The sequence below is a fragment of the Oncorhynchus gorbuscha genome, unplaced genomic scaffold (assembly GCF_021184085.1).
Source record: "Oncorhynchus gorbuscha isolate QuinsamMale2020 ecotype Even-year unplaced genomic scaffold, OgorEven_v1.0 Un_scaffold_528, whole genome shotgun sequence".
Classification (NCBI taxonomy): Eukaryota; Metazoa; Chordata; class Actinopteri; order Salmoniformes; family Salmonidae; genus Oncorhynchus; species Oncorhynchus gorbuscha.
The window spans coordinates 5,001-28,221 of NW_025745353.1; the positions used below are offsets into that span (position 1 = coordinate 5,001).

A 23,221-nucleotide genomic window follows, 5' to 3' on the forward strand; every position below is an offset into this window, starting at 1 on the left:
GGAATCAGGGTAGTCTGTGTTACCCCATTCTACACACATTAGTCCTACGATCCACTGTGTTACCCCCATTCTACCCCCATCATATATATATATATATATGCCATTTAGCAGACGCTTTTATCCAAAGCGACTTACAGTCATGTGTGCATACATTCTACGTATGGGTGGTCCCGGGAATCGAACCCACTACCCTGGCGTTACAAGCGCCATGCTCTACCAATGATCCACTGTGTTACCCCCATTCTACCCCCATCAGTCCTATGATCCACTGTGTTACCCCCATTCTACCCCCATCAGTCCTATGATCCACTGAGTTACCCCCATTCTACCCCCATCAGTCCTATGATCCACTGTGTTACCCCCATCAGTCCTATGATGCACTGTGTTACCCCCATCAGTCCTATGATGCACTGAGTTACCCCCATTCTACCCCCATCAGTCCTATGATCCACTGAGTTACCCCCATTCTACCCCCATCGGTCCTATGATCCACTGTGTTACCCCCATTCTACCCCCATCAGTCCTATGATCCACTGAGTTACCCCCATTCTACCCCCATCAGTCCTATGATCCACTGTGTTACCCCCATCAGTCCTATGATCCACTGTGTTACCCCCATCAGTCCTATGATCCACTGTGTTACCCCCATCAGTCCTATGATCCACTGTGTTACCCCCATTCTACCCCCATCAGTCCTACGATCCACTGTGTTACCCCCATCAGTCCTATGATCCACTGTGTTACCCCCATTCTACCCCCATCAGTCCTATGATCCACTGTGTTACCCCCATCAGTCCTACGATCCACTGTGTTACCCCATTCTACCCCCATGATCCACTGTGTTACCCCCATTCTACCCCCATCAGTCCTATGATCCACTGCGTTACCCCCCCCATTCTTCCCATCAGTCATTGAGCTTATTCTTGTGGTCTGAGTGATCATGGAGTCGTTGACTCACCATCAGGGTCTGACAGGATGGAGATGAACGCCGTCTGGATCTCCTTCAGGTGAGACTGGAAGACGAGACAAAAAGTTCAAGAGCGTCAATAACTCACAAGGAGTTTAGTTCTCCATCACTTTCCTCCGTGATCTTGGATCTCAGACTTGACATTTTACCCCCCCCAACTCTTGACCTTTCAACCAAGTCTGAGCCCTTGACCCCTGACCCCCAGCCAGTCATACTGTACCCTGATCTCTTTGTGCTGGAGCAGCTTCTTGACCCCCCCAGCCCTAACCCCTGACCCCCAGCCAGTCATACCGTACCCTGATATCTTTGTGCTGGAGCAGCTTCTTGACCCCCCAGCCCTGACCCCTGACCCCCAGCCAGTCAATCTGTACCCTGATCTTTGTGCTGGTGCAGCTTCTTGACCCCCCAGCCCTAACCCCTGACCCCCAGCCAGTCATACTGTACCCTGATCTCTTTGTGCTGGTGCAGCTTCTTGACCCCCAGCCCTGACCCCTAACCCCTGACCCCCAGCCAGTCAATCTGTACCCTGATCTCTTTGCGCTGGTGCAGCTTCTTGACCCCCGACCCCTAACCCCTAGTGTCCGTACCCTGATCTCTTTGTGCTGGTGCAGCTTCTTGACCCCCGACCCCTAACCCCCAGTGTCCGTACCCTGATCTCTTTGTGCTGGTGCAGCTTCTTCACCAGAGAGAGCAGCCATATACAGGCAGCCTGTCTGACGTGGGGGTTTTGACTTGGGATGTACTTAGCCAGGATAGAGTTCAGCACCCACGGAACCACATCGTTACTCTCTACATCTGACAGGGAAACAAGAGGATTGGACAGTTACGACAGTAAAAAAAACAACCAATAGAAAACGCATTACAAAGACAAGAACCGAATCAGTCAGAGCTGGGTTTCACACCACAGGAGGGATTGAACCACTGTGGATTGAGGGATTGAACCACTGGGTTGAACCACTGTGGATTGAACCACTGTGGATTGAACCACTGGATTGAACCACTGTGGATTGAGGGATTGAACCACTGTGGATTGAGGGATTGAACCACTGTATTGAACCACTGTGGATTGAGGGATTGAACCACTGGATTGAACCACTGTGGATTGAACCACTGTGGATTGAGGGATTGAACCACTGTGGATTGAGGGATTGAACCACTGGGTTGAACCACTGTGGATTGAGGGATTGAACCACTGTGGGTTGAACCACTGTGGATTGAGGGATTGAACCACTGTGGATTGAACCACTGTGGATTGAACCACTGTGGATTGAACCACTGTGGATTGAACCACTGTGGATTGAACCACTGTGGATTGAACCACTGTGGATTGAACCACTGTGGATTGAACCACTGTGGATTGAACCACTGTGGATTGAACCACTGTGGATTGAACCACTGTGGATTGAACCACTGTGGATTGAACCACTGTGGATTGAACCACTGTGGATTGAACCACTGTGGATTGAACCACTGTGGATTGAACCACTGTGGATTGAACCACTGTGGATTGAACCACTGTGGATTGAACCACTGTGGATTGAACCACTGTGGATTGAACCACTGTGGATTGAACCACTGTGGATTGAACCACTGTGGATTGAACCACTGTGGATTGAACCACTGTGGATTGAACCACTGTGGATTGAACCACTGTGGATTGAGGGATTGAACCACTGTGGATTGAACCACTGTGGATTGAGGGATTGAACCACTGTGTGTAGTCTTACTGTCTGGGGGACTGTATTGTTCCTCAGTACAGGTCCAGGGGTCCCTGGCAGCTCCAGAACTGGTCCCTATAGCAGCACTGGTGATGGCCTCACCTACTGTAAACTGTAGTTCTACCTGTTTGGCCTGGGAGACAGAGGGGGGGGTGAGAGGGAGACAGAGAGAGAGGAGAAGAGAAAGAGAAACAGAGGGGGAGAAAGAGGTGGGAAGGGTTAAATTATCTTCTCATCGTGTCAGTTCTTTCTGCATGATAAACAAGGTCCTATGAAGCTTTATGAATGTCTTATGATGCTTAATTTAGTTATTATGAAGCTTTCCGAGTGTCTTATGAAGCTTCAAAGGTCCTATGAAGCTTTATGAAGGTCCTATGAAGCCTTATGATGCTTCATAAAGGTCTTAAAAGGCTCCATGAGATGAGAGCCAGTCCCCTTACCTCCACAGAGTCCATGAGCCCCTGCAGCAGCTTCTTCTGGTGGGCAAAGTCTCCATCTCCCACTGGTAGATAACCCAGAGTCTGGATGGCTCTCTCCTTCATCTGGACAGACAGAGACCACATGAATACATCTAACTATTAACTACACCTGTCTACCTAACAGTCTGGATGGCTGCTCTCCTTCATCTGGACAGACAGAGACCACATGAATACATCTAACTATTAACTACACCCGTCTACCTAACAGTCTGGATGGCTGCTCTCCTTCATCTGGACAGACAGAGACCACCCGTATCCATGGTTACCTTGAGGGTCTCTTTCCCAGAGGGGATGCGAGCCATCATCTGGACAGACAGAGACCACCCGTATCCATGGTTACCTTGAGGGTCTCTTTCCCAGAGGGGATGCGAGCCATCATCTGGACAGACAGAGACCACCCGTATCCATGGTTACCTTGAGGGTCTCTTTCCCAGAGGGGATGCGAGCCAGCATCTTCTCCACCACTGCTAGTTTGGTGAATCCCTCTCCTTCTGAAGGGATGAGCAGAGGCCCGTTCCTCCCGATCTCCCCGAGGGCCGTACAGGCAGCGACAGCCAGCAGAGGGGAACCACTGTCTAGGAAAGAGCCTAGGAACACACACACACACACAACATGAACCTGTTGGCCCTGTCCGGGGGTGTCCTCGGATGGGGCCACAGTGTCTCCTGACCCCTCCTGTCTCAGCCTCTAGTATTTATGCTGCAGTAGTTTATGTGTCGGGGGGCTAGGGTCAGTTTGTTATATCTGGAGTACTTCTCCTGTCCTATTCGGTGTCCTGTGTGAATCTAAGTGTGCGTTCTCTAATTCTCTCCTTTCTTTCTCTCTCTCGGAGGACCTGAGCCCTAGGACCATGCCCCAGGACTACCTGACATGATGACTCCTTGCTGTCCCCAGTCCACCTGGCCATGCTGCTGCTCCAGTTTCAACTGTTCTGCCTTGTTATTATTCGACCATGCTGGTCATTTATGAACATTTGAACATCTTGGTCATGTTCTGTTATAATCTCTACCCGGCACAGCCAGAAGAGGACTGGCCACCCCACATAGCCTGGTTCCTCTAGGTTTCTTCCTAGGTTTTGGCCTTTCTAGGGAGTTTTTCCTAGCCACAGTGCTTCTACACCTGCATTGCTTGCTGTTTGGGGTTTTAGGCTGGGTTTCTGTACAGCACTTTGAGATATCAGCTGATGTACGAAGGGCTTTATAAATACATTTGATTTGATGAACCAACCTGGAAACACAACATTGGATCGAAAGGTTCTCTTTTAATTAATGCAGACTACACCTTTCTTCCTTAAACCGTGTTCTTTCCACAAATATATTTCATTTCTTGTAACAATGTGAATTAGCATAAAACTGTAAATATCTGAATTTTTTTTTTTTTTTAAACGGTGACCGTCACCTACCGATGGCTTTGGTTGCTATAGCGACCAGCTCCTCGTCCTCCTTGGGCGTGTCGTTCATCCTCTGTTCCCGGATGAGGGCGGAGTCTCCGTTAGCGAAGGACTTCCTCTTGCTCATGTACCTGGCCACCATGTAGCCCAGCGCCATGATGGCTCCGTGCTGGGTCTCGGGGCTCTGCAGTTTCCAACAGGGAATACAGGTTTTACTTTCAGCTCAGTGAAACTGGGACAACTTTTGCTTCAGTACATTATATTCAAAATTACCGTATAAAAACACATTTTGAGACCAGGAAAAACTGAGTCCTATTATGTGCAGCAAATATGTGAAATTAAACATTTCACTCCTTGGCCTACATACGTGTGCATCTACAGGAGGGAGGGGCTACCTACATGGAGGGGCTACCTACATGGAGGGGCTACCTACATGGAGGGGCTACCTACATGGAGGGGCTACCTACATGGAGGGGCTACCTACATGGAGGGGCTACCTACATGGAGGGGCTACCTACATGGAGGGGCTACCTACATGGAGGGGCTACCTACATGGAGGGGCTACCTACATGGAGGGGCTACCTACATGGAGGGGCTACCTACATGGAGGGGCTACCTACATGGAGGGGGAGGGGCTACCTACATGGAGGGGGAGGGGCTACCTACATGGAGGGGGAGGGGCTACCTACATGGAGGGGAGGGGCTACCTACATGGAGGGGGAGGGGCTACCTACATGGAGGGGAGGGGCTACCTACATGGAGGGGGAGGGGCTACCTACATGGAGGGGGAGGGGCTACCTACATGGAGGGGAGGGGCTACCTACATGGAGGGGGAGGGGCTACCTACATGGAGGGGAGGGGCTACCTACATGGAGGGGGAGGGGCTACCTACATGGAGGGGAGGGGCTACCTACATGGAGGGGAGGGGCTACCTACATGGAGGGGGAGGGGCTACCTACATGGAGGGGGAGGGGCTACCTACATGGAGGGGGAGGGGCTACCTACATGGAGGGGGAGGGGCTACCTACATGGAGGGGGAGGGGCTACCTACATGGAGGGGGAGGGGCTACCTACATGGAGGGGGAGGGGCTACCTACATGGAGGGGGAGGGGCTACCTACATGGATGGGGGGAGGGGCTACCTACATGGAGGGGGAGGGGCTACCTACATGGAGGGGAGGGGCTACCTACATGGAGGGGGAGGGGCTACCTACATGGAGGGGGAGGGGCTACCTACATGGAGGGGGAGGGGCTACCTACATGGAGGGGGAGGGGCTACCTACGTGTGTATCTTTAGTGATCTTGATGAGTGTCTGAACGGCAGTCTTCAGCTCGTTTCCTGACATGGTGGACACCACCACAGCGTAGAGCTGAGCTGCTAGCTCCCTTAGGTCCTCCTTGTTGGTGTTCATTAGACTCTGCGGAAGGGGAAATGTAGTATTAGCGTTAGCGTAGCATGAAGCATACCGACGTATCCTTTACAGGTGTAGCATCGGTTAGCGTTAGCGTAGCATGAAGCATACCGACGTATCCTTTACAGATGTAGCATCGGTTAGCGTTAGCGTAGCATGAAGCATACCGACGTATCCTTTACAGATGTAGTATCAGTTAGCGTTAGTGTAGCATGAAGCATACCGACGTATCCTTTACAGATGTAGCATCGGTTAGCGTTAGCGTAGCATGCAGCATACCAACATAAAATTTACAGTAGTAGCATTGACTAGCATTTCTTAGCATTGGCCTAGCATGTAGCATATCAAGGTAATATATCTGAGTAGTATATTACATTGCGTCGTTTAGCGTAGCATTAGCATTGATCAACATTCCAATTAATATTTTACATAAGTAGCGTCAATTAGCATACCTAGGTATCATTTACAGTAGTAGCATCAATTAGCAATGCACGCAGCATGATTTTTACCTTGATCCAGTCGATCTTGTGGATAAACATGGGAGCCAGGTTGTCAGGACAGACAGACACCACCTCCAGAAGACAGTACATCACAGGGACTCCTATCAAAATAAAATCAAGAATAAATTCTTTTTTTTAAAACATACAATGTAGCTATACATTTTGATGTATTTACTAGCCTGTAATCCCAAACAGATATGCTCACTTCACAATATCAACAACGGTGAAACGGAGCGTACCATTTTGGATCCCAGGCCTGTAAACACGTGGAGTATTAGCGTAGCATGCAGCATACCGACGTATATTGTACAGTAGTAGCATTGACTAGCGTTAGCGTCGACTAGCATTTCTTAGCATTGGCCTAGCATGTAGCATATCAAGGTACTATATCTGGAGTAGTATATAGTACATAGCGTCAATTAGCGTAGCATTAGCATTCCAATGAATATGTTCCGTAAGTAGCGTCAATTAGCATTCCATGGTATCTTTTACAGGTATGAATAACGCATTTACTAGCCTGGAATCCAATATCAACAACGATGAAACGGAGCATACCATTTTGTTTCCCAGGCCTGTAAACACGTGAGTATTTGGAGACGAGGAGACAAGAGAATGAAACAAAGAAAAAAAGAAAGGCATCACATCACTCACCTCCTACAGCAGACAGCAGCTGCTGCAGTAGCTCCATGTAGACCTGCACAGGGTTGACCTCTGCCCCCTTGGTTCCAGTGGAGGACGGGGAGGTCAGGGGTTCGTTGGAGAGCAGGGCGAGCGTGTAGCGTCCGATGGCAGGCGCGTCGTCCTGCATGTCCGCCAGGCTCTTAGAGACGGGCGTGGCCCCGGCACTGTGGGCCAGACACATCCGCAGGTACAGCACGATCTGGAGACAGGAACCCCGGGGGGTTAGAAAAGGAAGTCGTGTCTATTAACAGGAAGTGAGGAAAGGTAAAAATCTGCAGCCCCCATCGTTTTTTCCCCGTGTTTCGTTTCATTCTTTAAAACTTCCCTCTTCAATTGTTTTGTGGTTTGGCCATAAACAGCATGGACACATAGCCTGGTTCCTCTCTACCCAGTACAGCCAGAAGAGGACTGGCCACCCCTCATAGCCTGGTTCCTCTCTACCCAGTACAGCCAGAAGAGGACTGGCCACCCCTCAGAGCCTGGTTCCTCTCTACCCAGTACAGCCAGAAGAGGACTGGCTACCCCTCAGACCCTGGTTCCTCTCTACCCAGTACAGCCAGAAGAGGACTGGCCCACCCCTCAGAGCCTGGTTCCTCTCTACCCAGTACAGCCAGAAGAGGACTGGCCCACCCCACATAGCCTGGTTCCTCTCTTGGTTTCTTCCTAGGTTTTGGCCTTTCTAGGGAGTTTTTCCTAGCCACCGTGCTTCTACACCTGCATTGCTTGCTGTTTGGGGTTTTAGGCTGAGTTTCTGTACAGCACTTTGAGATATCATCTGATGTACGAAGGGCTTTATAAATACATTTGATTTGGACGTTCATACAACTATGTAGTTGAATTAGTTTGTCTTAGGGGTTAGGGTCAGGGTTATGTAGTTGAATTAGTTTGTCTTACCTCGCCACACACGCAGAAGGGTCAGGGTTAGGGTCAGGGTCATGTAGTTGAATTGGTTTGTCTTACCTCGCCACACACGCAGAAGGGCTAGGGTTAGGGTTAGGGTCAGGGGTTAGGGTCATGTAGTTGAATTGGTTTGTCTTACCTCTCCAAACGCAGAAGGGTTTGGGTTAGGGTCAGGGTTAGGGTCAGGGGTTAGGGTCATGTAGTTGAATTGGTTTGTCTTACCTCTCCAAACGCAGAAGGGTTTGGGTTAGGGTCAGGGTTAGGGTCAGGGGTTAGGGTCATGTAGTTGAATTGGTTTGTCTTACCTCTCCAAACGCAGAAGGGTTAGGGTCAGGGGTTAGGGTCATGTAGTTGAATTAGTTTGTCTTACCTCTCCAAACGCAGAAGGGTTAGGGTTAGGGTCAGGGGTTAGGGTCATGTAGTTGAATTAGTTTGTCTTACCTCTCCAAACGCAGAAGGGTTAGGGTTAGGGTCAGGGGTTAGGGTCATGTAGTTTAATTGGTTTGTCTTACCTCTCCAAACGCAGAAGGGTTAGGGTTAGGGTTAGGGTCAGGGGTATGTAGTTGAATTGGTTTGTCTTACCTCTCCAAACGCAGAAGGGTTAGGGTTAGGGTCAGGGTTAGGGTCAGGGGTCAGGGTCATGTAGTTGAATTGGTTTGTCTAAGACATCCTCCTGAGGTGGCGAATCGCATCTCTGCATGTCTGGCAGACATATCAGTGTGGATGACGGATCACCACCTCAAGCTGAACCTCGGCAAGACGGAGCTGCTCTTCCTCCCGGGGAAGGACTGCCCGTTCCATGATCTCGCCATCACGGTTGACAACTCCATTGTGTCCTCCTCCCAGAGCGCTAAGAACCTTGGCGTGATCCTGGACAACACCCTGTCATTCTCAACTAACATCAAGGCGGTGGCCCGTTCCTGTAGGTTCATGCTCTACAACATCCGCAGAGTACGACCCTGCCTCACACAGGAAGCGGCGCAGGTCCTAATCCAGGCACTTGTCGTCTCCCGTCTGGATTACTGCAACTCGCTGTTGGCTGGGCTCCCTGCCTGTGCCATTAAACCCCTACAACTCATCCAGAACGCCGCAGCCCGTCTGGTGTTCAACCTTCCCAAGTTCTCTCACGTCACCCCGCTCCTCCGCTCTCTCCACTGGCTTCCAGTTGAAGCTCGCATCCGCTACAAGACCAAGGTGCTTGCCTACGGAGCTGTGAGGGGAACGGCACCTCAGTACCTCCAGGCTCTGATCAGGCCCTACACCCAAACAAGGGCACTGCGTTCATCCACCTCTGGCCTGCTCGCCTCCCTACCACTGAGGAAGTACAGTTCCCGCTCAGCCCAGTCAAAACTGTTCGCTGCTCTGGCCCCCCAATGGTGGAACAAACTCCCTCACGACGCCAGGACAGCGGACTCAATCACCACCTTCCGGAGACACCTGAAACCCCACCTCTTTAAGGAATACCTAGGATAGGATAAAGTAATCCTTCTCACCCCCCCCCTTAAAAGATTTAGATGCACTATTGTAAAGTGGCTGCTCCACTGGATGTCATAAGGTGAACGCACCAATTTGTAAGTCGCTCTGGATAAGAGCGTCTGCTAAATGACTTAAATGTAAATGTAAATGTAAATGTCTTACCTCTCCAAACGCAGAAGGGTTGAAGGGGAGCGTGTGCGTCCCCACGGTGTATTTAGCCGGCGTCTTCATCCTCTGAGCAGCCTAAAGAACAGACCAGATCAACAGGGCTGTGAAGACCTAATGCTGACACACCTGTACCTCTACATTACCTAGAGAGTAAATGATCTGGGCTCGATCTGGGACAAGGGAGGGGGAGGGGGGTTACGCTCTCACCTTCTCCTGGATGTAGGCCACCATGTCAGGGAATGAGGGCATGGGTTTACGGCCCTCTTTCTCCGAGTTCTTAGCAGGCAGAGCCCTCAGGACACGCTGGGCCTCGCTGCACACCTCTTCTCTCCTATAATAACACACCATATAATATAATCCTATAATAACACACTATGGAGACACTGGGCCTCTCTCCTGTAATAACACACCATATAATATAATCCTATAATAACACACTATGGAGACACTGGGCCTCTCTCCTGTAATAACACACCATATAATATAATCCTATAATAACACACTATGGAGACACTGGGCCTCTCTCCTGTAATAACACACCATATAATATAATCCTATAATAACACACTATGGAGACACTGGGCCTCTCTCCTGTAATAACACACCATATAATATAATCCTATAATAACACACTATGGAGACACTGGGCCTCTCTCCTATAATAACACACCATAGAGACACTGGGCCTCTCTCCTGTAATAACACACCATAGAGACACTGGGCCTCTCTCCTGTAATAACATAATATAATCCTATAATAACACACTATGGAGACACTGGGCCTCTCTCCTGTAATAAACACACCATATAATATAATCCTATAATAAACACACCATAGAGACACTGAGGTCAGGACACTGGGCCTCTCTCCTGTAATAAACACACCATATAATATAATCCTATAATAAACACACTATGGAGACACTGGGCCTCTCTCCTATAATAACACACTATGGAGACACTGGGCCTCTCTCCTGTAATAACACACCATATAATATAATCCTATAATAAACACACTATGGAGACACTGGGCCTCTCTCCTATAATAAACACACCATAGAGACACTGAGGTCAGGACTCTGGGCCTCTCTCCTATAATAACACACCATATAGACACTGAGGTCAGGACACTCTGGGCCTCTCTCCTGTAATAACACACTATGGAGACACTGGGCCTCTCTCCTATAATAACACACCATAGAGACACTGGGCCTCTCTCCTGTAATAACACACCATAGAGACACTGGACCTCTCTCCTATAATAACACACCATAGAGACACTGGGCCTCTCTCCTATAATAACACACCATAGAGACACTGGGCCTCTCTCCTATAATAACACACAATAGAGACACTGGGCCTCTCTCCTATAATAAACACACCATAGAGACACTGAGGTCAGGACACTCTGGGCCTCTCTCCTGTAATAACACACTATGGAGACACTGGGCCTCTCTCCTATAATAACACACCATAGAGACACTGGGCCTCTCTCCTGTAATAACACACCATAGAGACACTGGACCTCTCTCCTATAATAACACACCATAGAGACACTGGGCCTCTCTCCTATAATAACACACCATAGAGACACTGGGCCTCTCTCCTATAATAACACACAATAGAGACACTGGGCCTCTCTCCTATAATAACACACCATAGAGACACTGGGCCTCTCTCCTATAATAACACACCATATAATATAATCCTGTAATAACACACTATGGAGACACTGGGCCTCTCTCCTATAATAAACACACCATATAATATAATCCTGTAATAACACACTATGGAGACACTGGGCCTCTCTCCTATAATAACACACCATAGAGACACTGGGCCTCTCTCCTATAATAACACACCATAGAGACACTGGGCCTCTCTCCTATAATAAACACACCATATAATATAATCCTATAATAACACACCATAGAGACACTGGACCTCTCTCCTATAATAACACACCATAGAGACACTGGGCCTCTCTCCTATAATAAACACACCATATAATATAATCCTATAATAACACACCATAGAGACACTGGACCTCTCTCCTATAATAACACACCATAGAGACACTGAGGTCAGGACACTGGGCCTCTCTCCTATAATAAACACACCATATAATATAATCCTATAATAACACACCATAGAGACACTGGACCTCTCTCCTATAATAACACACCATAGAGACACTGAGGTCAGGACACTGGGCCTCTCTCCTATAATAAACACACCATATAATATAATCCTATAATAACACACCATAGAGACACTGGACCTCTCTCCTATAATAACACACCATAGAGACACTGAGGTCAGGACACTGGGCCTCTCTCCTATAATAACACACCATAGAGACACTGAGGTCAGGACACTGGGCCTCTCTCCTATAATAACACACCATATAGACACTGAGGTCAGGACTCTGGGCCTCTCTCCTATAATAACAGACTTCCTATATGTTTTTTCTCAGTGTGTGTGTGCGCGCATCTAGTGTGCTAAATGACTTAAATGTAAATGTAAATGTTGAGACTTACGGGTCCCCGGCAGCCAATAGGAGCAAGTATCTGGAGGGCACGTGATCAGGAGCGAATACCGTGCTGGCGTACTTCATTGCCACCTGACGCACCTGCACTTCAGGCTGACCAATCACAACACAGAAGAACACAATATTCAGAACTTTGACTGACCAATCAGAAAGCAATACTCCAACTTAAATTATCTAGATTTCTTCTGACACACTTGGACAACAGTGACATTCTGACACACTTGGACAACAGTGACATTCTGACACACTTGGACAACAGTGACATTCTGACACACTTGGACAACAGTGACATTCTGACACACTTGGACAACAGTGACATTCTGACACACTTGGACAACAGTGACATTCTGACACACTTGGACAACAGTGACATTCTGACACACTTGGACAACAGTGACATTCTGACACACTTGGACAACAGTGACATTCTGACACACTTGGACAACAGTGACATTCTGACACACTTGGACAACAGTGACATTCTGACACACTTGGACAACAGTGACATTCTGACACACTTGGACAACAGTGACATTCTGACACACTTGGACAACAGTGACATTCTGACACACTTGGACAACAGTGACATTCTGACACACTTGGACAACAGTGACATTCTGACACACTTGGACAACAGTGACATTCTGACACACTTGGACAACAGTGACATTCTGGAACACTTGGACAACAGTGACATTCTGGAACACTTGGACAACAGTGACATTCTGGAACACTTGGACAACAGTGACATTCTGGAACACTTGGACAACAGTGACATTCTGGAACACTTGGACAACAGTGACATTCTGGAACACTTGGACAACAGTGACATTCTGACAACAGTATTCCCTACAATGACGACACAATATAAAACACGCGCCATATATTCCTGGTAAATTAAATCACATGTTTCTTCTACATCCTAGCTTGTAGAACTAGTAATATTTCATATAGAAAATCATAGAGAGATCATAGGACAGGGGTCAGAAACAGGTGGACCGTGGTGGTTTATGTTGGAGCCCCCCAAAGGAACAAGAACCAGAGCAAAACAAGACATGAAGAATTGGCAGCAGGGTTTAGTTTAGGAAATCTGTTTAAGTATTCCCATCTATAAAGAACAAAAAAAAGAGATATATGGTGTCTCAATGTAATAAAGGTATGAAATTATTTTTTAGTCTTAGTTGTGTTCAATTAGCCTTTTACAAATTACTGCAATTAAGTTCCTGCCCCCTGATCATCCTCTCCGACAAGAATCGTCTCGCGGCTGAATCTAGTTGCCTACCCCCGTCATAGGAGAAACCAGAGCTTCCATCCGGTTGAGTACTGCTTCCTGTAGGTTAGCGTGTCATAGGAGAAACGGCCCCCTGTAGGTTAGCGTGTCATAGGAGAAACGGCCCCCTGTAGGTTAGCGTGTCATAGGAGAAACGGCCCCCTGTAGGTTAACGTGTCATAGGAGAAACTGCCCCCTGTAGGTTAACGTGTCATAGGAGAAACGGCCCCCTGTAGGTTAACGTGTCATAGGAGAAACGGCCCCCTGTAGGTTAGCGTGTCATAGGAGAAACGGCCCCCTGTAGGTTAGCGTGTCATAGGAGAAACGGCCCCCTGTAGGTTAGCGTGTCATAGGAGAAACGGCCCCCTGTAGGTTAACGTGTCATAGGAGAAACGGCCCCCTGTAGGTTAACGTGTCATAGGAGAAACGGCCCCCTGTAGGTTAGCGTGTCATAGGAGAAACGGCCCCCTGTAGGTTAGCGTGTCATAGGAGAAACGGCCCCCTGTAGGTTAGCGTGTCATAGGAGAAACGGCCCCTGTAGGTTAGCGTGTCATAGGAGAAACCAGAGCTTCCATCCGGTTGAGTACTGCTTCCTGTAGGTTAGCGTGTTATAGGAGAAACCAGAGCTTCCATCCGGTTGAGTACTGCTTCCTGTAGGTTAGCGTGTCATAGGAGAAACCAGAGCTTCCATCCGGTTGAGTACTGCTTCCTGTAGGTTAGCGTGTCATAGGAGAAACCAGAGCTTCCATCCGGTTGAGTACTGCTTCCTGTAGGTTAGCGTGTTATAGGAGAAACCAGAGCTTCCATCCGGTTGAGTACTGCTTCCTGTAGGTTAGCGTGCTATATCTACTGTTACCTTGCCCATGTAGGCTGCCACCAGGGCTTCCATCAGGTTCAGTAGCGCCCCCTGTAGGTTAGCGTAGGCTCCCACCATCATAGACAGAGCCTCCTGGATGGCTAGACGGACATCAGGCTCCTCCTGTATACACACACAGTCAGACGGGGCAGGAGGACGGTTAGAATATATGAAATGGCCGCTGCCATAAACCTTGAATTATGTTTTGGAGGCCTTTGTGTCTTGTCTAATATATATATAAATAAATAAATAATGTAGGTAAATAGTGTGTTCAAATAGCATTGTCTTGATGCAGGAACACCTACCTTGCACATGGCCTCAAAGAATTGCTGGACCAGAGCGATATCTTTGGTGAAGAGTTGGGGCATCCGGCTGAGAAAAGAGGAAACATCCCCTCACTAATCACATCAGCTCATCATCATCATCATCACCTCATCATCATCATCATCACCTCATCATCATCATCAAGACACAGACTATTGGTTGTTAAAGCTCCAATGTGTAGCTTTGGGGGGGGGTGTAAACTGACCAAATTCACATAGAAACGTGTGTTACAGATAATGTGGTTCTCATTGAAAGCCATGAGAACAAGCGGTAGATCTATTCTATGTGCACTATTTCTATGCTTCTCGTTCTTAAGTTTAGTTATTTTGCTTTCGGTTTTGTACACCAGCTTCACAACAGCTGAAAATACAATATTGTTTTGGGGTTTATGGAGAAGATATTTCACAGCGTTTTAGATGGTACAACACTCGAGATTCTCTACGCTACAACACTCGAGATTCTCTACGCTACAACACTCGAGATTCTCTACGCTACAACACTCGAGATTCTCTACGCTACAACACTCGAGATTCTCTACACTACAACACTCGAGATTCTCTACACTACAACACTCGAGATTCTCTACGGTACAACAGGTTTGTTTTGTCACAGGAACCAAGATTAGGCAAACAGTTTGAATTTTAGAAAACAGGAAACGGAGGAGCGATTTCGGCATAGCGCATTTTAAAATAGACAAGATTTTTACTGTAAATACCTGGACAGTTTCCCCACAGCAGAGTAGGCCATACACAGCAACTTAGGATCCTGCCAAATCAAACCAGACAACAACATATCCCATCATGCTCTATTACCAGGAACACGCAAAGGAGAATAGCTACGATGTGTAGTTGATGAAACAAGATTCAAATTGATTGCTGGCTTTACCTCCTTGTACTCGTTGATGAGCTTGGTGAGGCCATTCAGCAGCATCAGACCCAGTGGTTTGTTGGTGTCAGGACATCTGTCAGAGAGGAGACACAACATGTTAGGAGAGGCTTTAGTGTGGGTTAGTGTTGGGCTGGAACAAAAAGCCTGCACACACACACACACACACACACACACTGATGACCGCATTTACTTCTAACTTATTGGTCACCAACCAACCGGTCGATCGCCGAGGCATTTCTAGTAAATCTCCGAGGCATTTCTAGTCCGATCTCCGAGGCATTACTAGTCCGATCTCGAGGCATTACTAGTCCGATCTCCGAGGCATTACTAGTCCGATCTCCGAGGCATTACTAGTCCGATCTCCGAGGCATTACTAGTCCGATCTCCGAGGCATTACTAGTCCGATCTCCGAGGCATTACTAGTCCGATCTCCGAGGCATTACTAGTCCGATCTCCGAGGCATTACTAGTCCGATCTCCGAGGCATTACTAGTCCGATCTCCGAGGCATTACTAGTCCGATCTCCGAGGCATTACTAGTCCGATCTCCGAGGCATTACTAGTCCGATCTCCGAGGCATTACTAGTCCGATCTCCGAGGCATTACTAGTCCGATCTCCGAGGCATTACTAGTCCGATCTCCGAGGCATTACTAGTCCGATCTCCGAGGCATTACTAGTCCGATCTCCGAGGCATTACTAGTCCGATCTCCGAGGCATTACTAGTCGATCTCCGAGGCATTACTAGTCGATCTCCGAGGCATTACTAGTCGATCTCCAAGGCATTACTAGTCGATCTCCAAGGCATTACTAGTCGATCTCCAAGGCATTACTAGTCGATCTCCAAACATTTCTGTAAAAAACCCAGCGATAAAGTCTTGTGTTCCTAATTGTGTTTATTTTATTATAATAATATAAATATATGCCATTTAGCAGACGCTTTTATCCAAAGCGACTTACAGTCATGTGTGCATACATTCTACGTATGGGTGGTCCCGGGAATCGAACCCACTAGCCTGGCGTTACAAGCGCCATGCTCTACCAACTGAGCTTAGCCTCGGGCTGTTGGTGGTCGGTGCAGACAACTCAGCCGCTGCCCTGCGCGCCGGGTAGGCAAACTGTTTCCATTTCATGTGTCTGAATGGACAAACTGTTTCCATTTCATGTGTCTGAATGGACAAACTGTTTCCATTTCATGTGTCTGAATGGACAAACTGTTTCCATTTCATGTGTCTGAATGGACAAACTGTTTCCATTTCATGTGTCTGAATGGACAAACTGTTTCCATTTCATGTGTCTGAATGGACAAACTGTTTCCATTTCATGTGTCTGAATGGACAAACTGTTTCCATTTCATGTGTCTGAATGGACAAACTGTTTCCATTTCATGTCTGAATGGACAAACTGTTTCCATTTCATGTGTCTGAATGGACAAACTGTTTCCATTTCATGTGTCTGAATGGACAAACTGTTTCCATTTCATGTGTCTGAATGGACAAACTGTTTCCATTTCATGTGTCTGAATGGACAAACTGTTTCCATTTCATGTCTGAATGGACAAACTGTTTCCATTTCATGTCTGAATGGACAAACTGTTTCCATTTCATGTCTGAATGGACAAACTGTTTCCATTTCATGTCTGAATGGACAAACTGTTTCCATTTAATGTCTGAATGGACAAACTGTTCCTCTCCAGTGGGCCTGGGGAGCTCACTCAGCTGTGCCTCAAGTAATACAACAATTGATCTATTACCGGTGTGATCATATAGCCTACCTCAAAATGTTGAAATATATATATTTTAACGTCCGGAACAGCAATGCATTGGCAGGTGAATTCAAGCAAAGCCAGAATGTGGTGATAATGTATTGGGCCTGTAGTTTACTGCACAAACCTCATTGCTACAGAACTGGTTTTAATGGGTTAATGTTGCACAGGCTTACATTGTTTAAGTCAATAAAAAAACTGATCTAGGGCCAGCTCTTAAAGACAATCTCTCTCTGTGTATCAGTGAACTGAGAAGACAAACTGATCTAGGGCCAGCTCTTAGGCTGCGTTTACACAGGCAGCCTTAGTACAGTAACCGTCTCTATAAGGAAGGGTTGGATGAAACTGACTTGGGACCAGTAACCGTCTCTATAAGGAAGGGTGGGGTTGAAACTGACTCGGGACCAGTACTTACACCTGACAGATGTGGTGAACAAACTGAAGCGTAAGAGAGAGCAGCTTGTTGTTGGTGTTGGCGCCAAACAGACCGTCGTACACCACCTGGGGAGAGGAGGAGAGAAGAGGAGGAGAGGAGGAGAGAGGAGAGGAGAGAGGAGAGAAGAGGAGGAGAGAGGAGAGGAGAGAGGAGAGGAGAGAGGAGAGAAGAGGAGGAGAGAGAGGAGAGAAGAGGAGGAGAGAGAGGAGAGAAGAGGAGGAGAGAGAGGAGAGAAGAGGAGAGAAGAGGAGGAGAGAGAGGAGAGAAGAGGAGGAGAGAGAAGAGGAGGAGAGAGACAGGAAATAGACAGGAAATAGACAGGTGATGAAAGTTTCTTTGAGAGAAAGACAGCGGAAGGACATTCAAAAGATTTGCACACACACACACACACACACACACACATTTCCAGGACGTTAACTGTTGATGTATTAGAGAACACACACACACACTACAGCAGTACCTGTATGTTGGCCGGGAAGCACTCAGCCGCGAGGCGGAACGTAAGAGATGTGGTAGGATCTTCATCTTGACTCTGGTGCTGACTGGCTCATGTTTCAGCTCCCTCTTCAGACTGGCCCCCTGTGACATAACATCACATAACAGGACATGATTTGGACCAACAGTTTGACACAGTGCGATACTGTTCACACACACATACAACCAATCAAGATGATGTGGCGACCGTGCCGGACAGATCTCTGCCTCCGGTCTCAGCAATGCCACTTCCTGTCAGGAAGTGGTTCCAATTCAAGACCAAGTTTGAATGAATTCAGAAGGTTGGAGGTGAATCTTTCCACACCTTAGTTTTGAGGGGGATGTCTCCCAGGTAGACCTTGTACATCCTGTTGACGATCAGGGGGTTGTTCCAGTCGATGATACTGCAAAACAAACCCAACAACACATTACATCATATCACAAATCAACGAACTCCCCCGGGGGAGCCCCAGAACGAACTCCCCCGGGGGAGCCCCAGAACGAACTCCCCCGGGGGAGCCCCAGAACGAACTCCCCCGGGGGAGCCCCAGAACGAACTCCCCCGGGGGAACCCCAGAACGAACTCCCCCGGGGGAACCCCAGAACGAACTCCCCCGGGGGAACCCCAGAACGAACTCCCCCGGGGGAACCCCAGAACGAACTCCCCGGGGGAACCCCAGAACGAACTCCCCGGGGGAACCCCAGAACGAACTCCCCGGGGGAACCCCAGAACGAACTCCCCGGGGGAACCCCAGAACGAACTCCTGTAGCATGTTGTAAATGAGGTGCACCCTTACTGCACCATCCCATAATAGTAGAATAGTCCCATAGATACCCACCTCTGCTTGCTCTTGAGCTCCAGGTCCGCGGCCGTGGCAACGCCGTGTCTTGTGTCGCTAGAGGCAACCACCAGGTGTATGACCGTCTCCACCTCCGGTACCTGTTCTGCCTCGATGAACTTCACTATGCCGAGTTTACACTGGGAGAGACACGTAATCATTACCACACAACCACAGTACAACAACCACACGTCCCGGCAACCACACGTCCCGGCAACCACACGTCCCGGCAACCACACGTCCCGGCAACCACACAACCCAATCACCTTTTTATTTTATTATTTAACTAGGGCAAGTCAGTTAACAACAAATCCTTATCTACAATGACGGCCTAGGAACAGTGGGTTAACTGTCTTGTTCAGGGGCAGAACGACAGATTTGTACCTTGTCAGCTCAGGGATTTGATCAAGCAACCTTCCGGTTACTAGTCCAACGCTCTAACCACTAGGCCACCCTGCCGCCCCAAGGAAGGTGTGATACACCTTCCTCTAAGGTCAAAGGTTCAAAGTTGAGGTCAGTACCTGTTCCAGCTGCTCTGGGCTCCACTGGGCCTCTCCGATGACCCTCTTGGCAGCGTATACGCTCATCCCTGGAGGCGGCTGGGGGAGGCCCGGTCCGGCCGCCGCTGCCCCAGAGCTACCCTGAGGGGACGAGGGAGCTGGGCGAGTGAGAGGCTCGTTCAGGACAAACCTGGAGGCCAGAGGAGAAGGAGGGGGGGGAGAGGAGAGGGGGAGAGAGAGAGAGTGTAGAGAGAGGGGGGGGAGAGAGAGAGAGAGAGAGAGAGAGTATAGAGAGGGAGGGGGAGAGAGAGTGTAGAGAGGGAGGGGGAGAGAGAGGAGAGGGAGGAGAGAGAGAGAGTGTAGAGAGGGAGGGGGAGAGAGAGTGTAGAGAGGGAGGGGGAGAGAGAGGAGAGGGAGAGAGGGAGAGGTCAACTACAAGGTACATTGTTTAGGGATTGTAATAATTAATTCAAGTCTTTGGAAAAACAATTACTTGAGTGAACATGTTGTTTGTAGTAGTATAAGTTTTATAGTATGTTAGACCGTTTTAACAATAACCGATAACATACCTAAACACTTTAAATGGCCAGCCCCATAGGCTACCTCCCAAATGGCACCCTATTCCCTACATAGCCAACTACTAGTGCCCAGGGCCCTACATAGTGAACTACTAGTGCCCAGGGCCCTACATAGTGAACTACTAGTGCCCAGGGCCCTACATAGTGAACTACTAGTGCCCAGGGCCCTACATAGTGAACTACTAGTGCCCAGGGCCCTACATAGTGAACTACTAGTGCCCAGGGCCCTACATAGTGAACTACTAGTGCCCAGGGCCCTACATAGTGAACTACTAGTGCCCAGGGCCCTACATAGTGAACTACTAGTGCCCAGGGCCCTACATAGTGAACTACTAGTGCCCAGGGCCCTACATAGTGAACTACTAGTGCCCAGGGCCCTACATAGTGAACTACTAGTGCCCAGGGCCCTACATAGTGAACTACTAGTGCCCAGGGCCCTACATAGTGAACTACTAGTGCCCAGGGCCCTACATAGTGAACTACTAGTGCCCAGGGCCCTACATAGTGAACTACTAGTGCCCAGGGCCCTACATAGTGAACTACTAGTGCCCAGGGCCCTACATAGTGAACTACTAGTGCCCAGGGCCCTACATAGTGAACTACTAGTGCCCAGGGCCCTTGGAGAGGCAGCGTAATCTCCCCACTGACCCGTAGGGCATCAGCAGTACGTCCAACATGAACTCCAGCAGTAACTGGACAGTCTTGGGTTTCTCCATCAGGATGAAGGGAGAGGCCATCTTGGAAGTGTTGGAAGAGTCCTTTGGGTACTTCATGTGATACAAGGACGGGATCAGGAGATGCATCAAGCTGGAGGGAGAGGGGACAGGAAGTCAGTGTGTGTGTGTTCGTCTCCCTCCTTACCCATCCTGTTGGGGCTCAGGCTTGCCCTCCATAGCAGTTATCAGGTGTGTGTGTGTGTGTGTGTGTGTGTGTGTGTGTGTGTGTGTGTGTGTGTGTGTGTGTGTGTGTGTGTGTGTGTGTGTGTTCATCTCCCTCCTTACCTATCCTGTTGGGGCTCAGGCTTGCCCTCCATAGCAGTCAGCAGAGTAGGTGCCAGCTCACACCGTTTCTCCACCTCCAGTCGAGGGTAACCCATCTTGATGTAAATGATGGTGAAATTCTGCAGAGAGAATCCACCGTTCTGGATTAAACATCTCACAATGTCAGGGGGAGTAAAGAACATGGTAAACAGAGACACAGATTATATATACACAGAGAGAATCCACTGTTCTGGATTAAACATCTCACAATGTCAGGGGGAGTAAAGAACATGGTAAACAGAGACATAGATTATATATACACAGAGAGAATCCACTAACCCACACACAGAGTTTGAACACAGGCCTACTCAGTTTGAGAGATGCTATATTGACACTATAATCACAGGATGAATACTCCAAACAGCCCTCTCTCTCTATTCCCTACATAGATAATAACAGGAAGTATCCCAAACAGCCCTCTCTCTATTCCCTACATAGATAATAACAGGAAGTATCCCAAACAGCCCTCTCTCTATTCCCTACATAGATAATAACAGGAAGTATCCCAAACAGCCCTCTCTCTATTCCCTACATAGATAATAACAGGAAGTATCCCAAACAGCCCTCTCTCTATTCCCTACATAGATAATAACAGGAAGTATCCCAAACAGCCCTCTCTCTATTCCCTACATAGATAATAACAGGAAGTATCCCAAACAGCCCTCTATTCCCTACATAGATAATAACAGGAAGTATCCCAAACAGCCCTCTATTCCCTACATAGATAATAACAGGAAGTATCCCAAACAGCCCTCTCTCTATTCCCTACATAGATAATAACAGGAATAATAATAATAATAATATATGCCATTTAGCAGACGCTTTTATCCAAAGCGACTTACAGTCATGTGTGCATACATTCTACGTATGGGTGGAAACAGCCCTCTCTCTATTCCCTACATAGATAACAGGAAGTATCCCAGACAGCCCTCTCTCTATTCCCTACATAGATAACAGGAAGTATCCCAAACAGCCCTCTCTCTATTCCCTACATAGATAACAGGAAGTATCCCAAACAGCCCTCTCTCTATTCCCTACATAGATAACAGGAAGTATCCCAAACAGCCCTCTCTCTATTCCCTACATAGATAACAGGAAGTATCCCAAACAGCCCTCTCTCTATTCCCTACATAGATAACAGGAAGTATCCCAAACAGCCCTCTATTCCCCAAAGAGCAAGCAGTAGCAAGGACAGAAGGCTGCACAGCTCTGGGATGAAGTCTACCCAAGGTACAGATCTAGGATCAGCTTCTCCTCCCCTAATCCCAACCTTAACCATTAGTAGAGAAAACCTAAACTGACTCAGGATCAGTGCGTAGGGGAAGACATTACCCTAAACCAAACCAGACCCTGGGGAACCAGGCTGTTGAAGTAGACCTTGGCCACTTTCAGCAGGCATAGAAATATAACGAATAGAGCCTGTCGTAACTCATTCTACACGTCAGAGAGAGGCATGTTTGTTCTACATCATATATTTCCATCTGAACTCTCCACAACAGGTAGAACGTAGAGCATTACCGTAACAAAGGACGCTGCGGCGGGGTCCTGGTACTGAACCAGGAGGGTCTCTACTGGTAGCTGGATCAAAGGTCTGCTCTTTATCCTCTTGTTCAGGTGGACCAGTAGCTCCATCACCTGGTAGAGAGAACAAGAGGTTATAATTAGTTACCAGGAGCTCCATCACCTGGTAGAGGGAACGAGAGGTTATAATTAGTTACCAGGAGCTCCATCACCTGGTAGAGAGAACAAGAGGGTACAGAGTCAATGTGGAGGCTATATACAGGGGGTACTGGTACAGAGTCAATGTGGAGGTTATATACAGGGGTACTGGTACAGAGTCAATGTGGAGGCTATATACAGGGGGTACCGGTACAGAGTTAATGTGGAGGCTATATACAGGGGGTACCGGTACAGAGTCAATGTGGAGGCTATATACAGGGGGTACCGGTACAGAGTCAATGTGGAGGCTATATACAGGGGTACCGGTACAGAGTCAATGTGGAGGCTATATACAG

At 48.2% G+C, this 23,221-nt stretch overlaps 1 protein-coding gene across 1 annotated transcript in view; it reads right to left on the reverse strand.

Moving 5' to 3' along the window:
- The window catches only part of LOC124018483 (proteasome adapter and scaffold protein ECM29-like), a gene marked incomplete at its 3' end in the record, with an annotated part of 30,864 nt that overhangs the window by 4,152 nt on the left and 3,491 nt on the right, over positions 1–23,221 (reverse strand). The window contains 25 exon segments of the mRNA XM_046333812.1: positions 959–1,013; positions 1,617–1,762; positions 2,695–2,818; positions 3,126–3,227; positions 3,579–3,751; positions 4,567–4,738; positions 5,837–5,971; positions 6,475–6,566; positions 7,117–7,345; positions 9,685–9,765; positions 9,898–10,021; positions 12,230–12,333; positions 14,367–14,489; positions 14,672–14,738; positions 15,406–15,455; positions 15,576–15,651; positions 17,755–17,840; positions 18,236–18,273; positions 18,276–18,354; positions 18,575–18,653; positions 19,089–19,228; positions 19,610–19,778; positions 20,815–20,973; positions 21,168–21,286; positions 22,725–22,841. Coding sequence (XP_046189768.1) covers positions 959–1,013; positions 1,617–1,762; positions 2,695–2,818; positions 3,126–3,227; positions 3,579–3,751; positions 4,567–4,738; positions 5,837–5,971; positions 6,475–6,566; positions 7,117–7,345; positions 9,685–9,765; positions 9,898–10,021; positions 12,230–12,333; positions 14,367–14,489; positions 14,672–14,738; positions 15,406–15,455; positions 15,576–15,651; positions 17,755–17,840; positions 18,236–18,273; positions 18,276–18,354; positions 18,575–18,653; positions 19,089–19,228; positions 19,610–19,778; positions 20,815–20,973; positions 21,168–21,286; positions 22,725–22,841 — 2,839 coding nt within the window.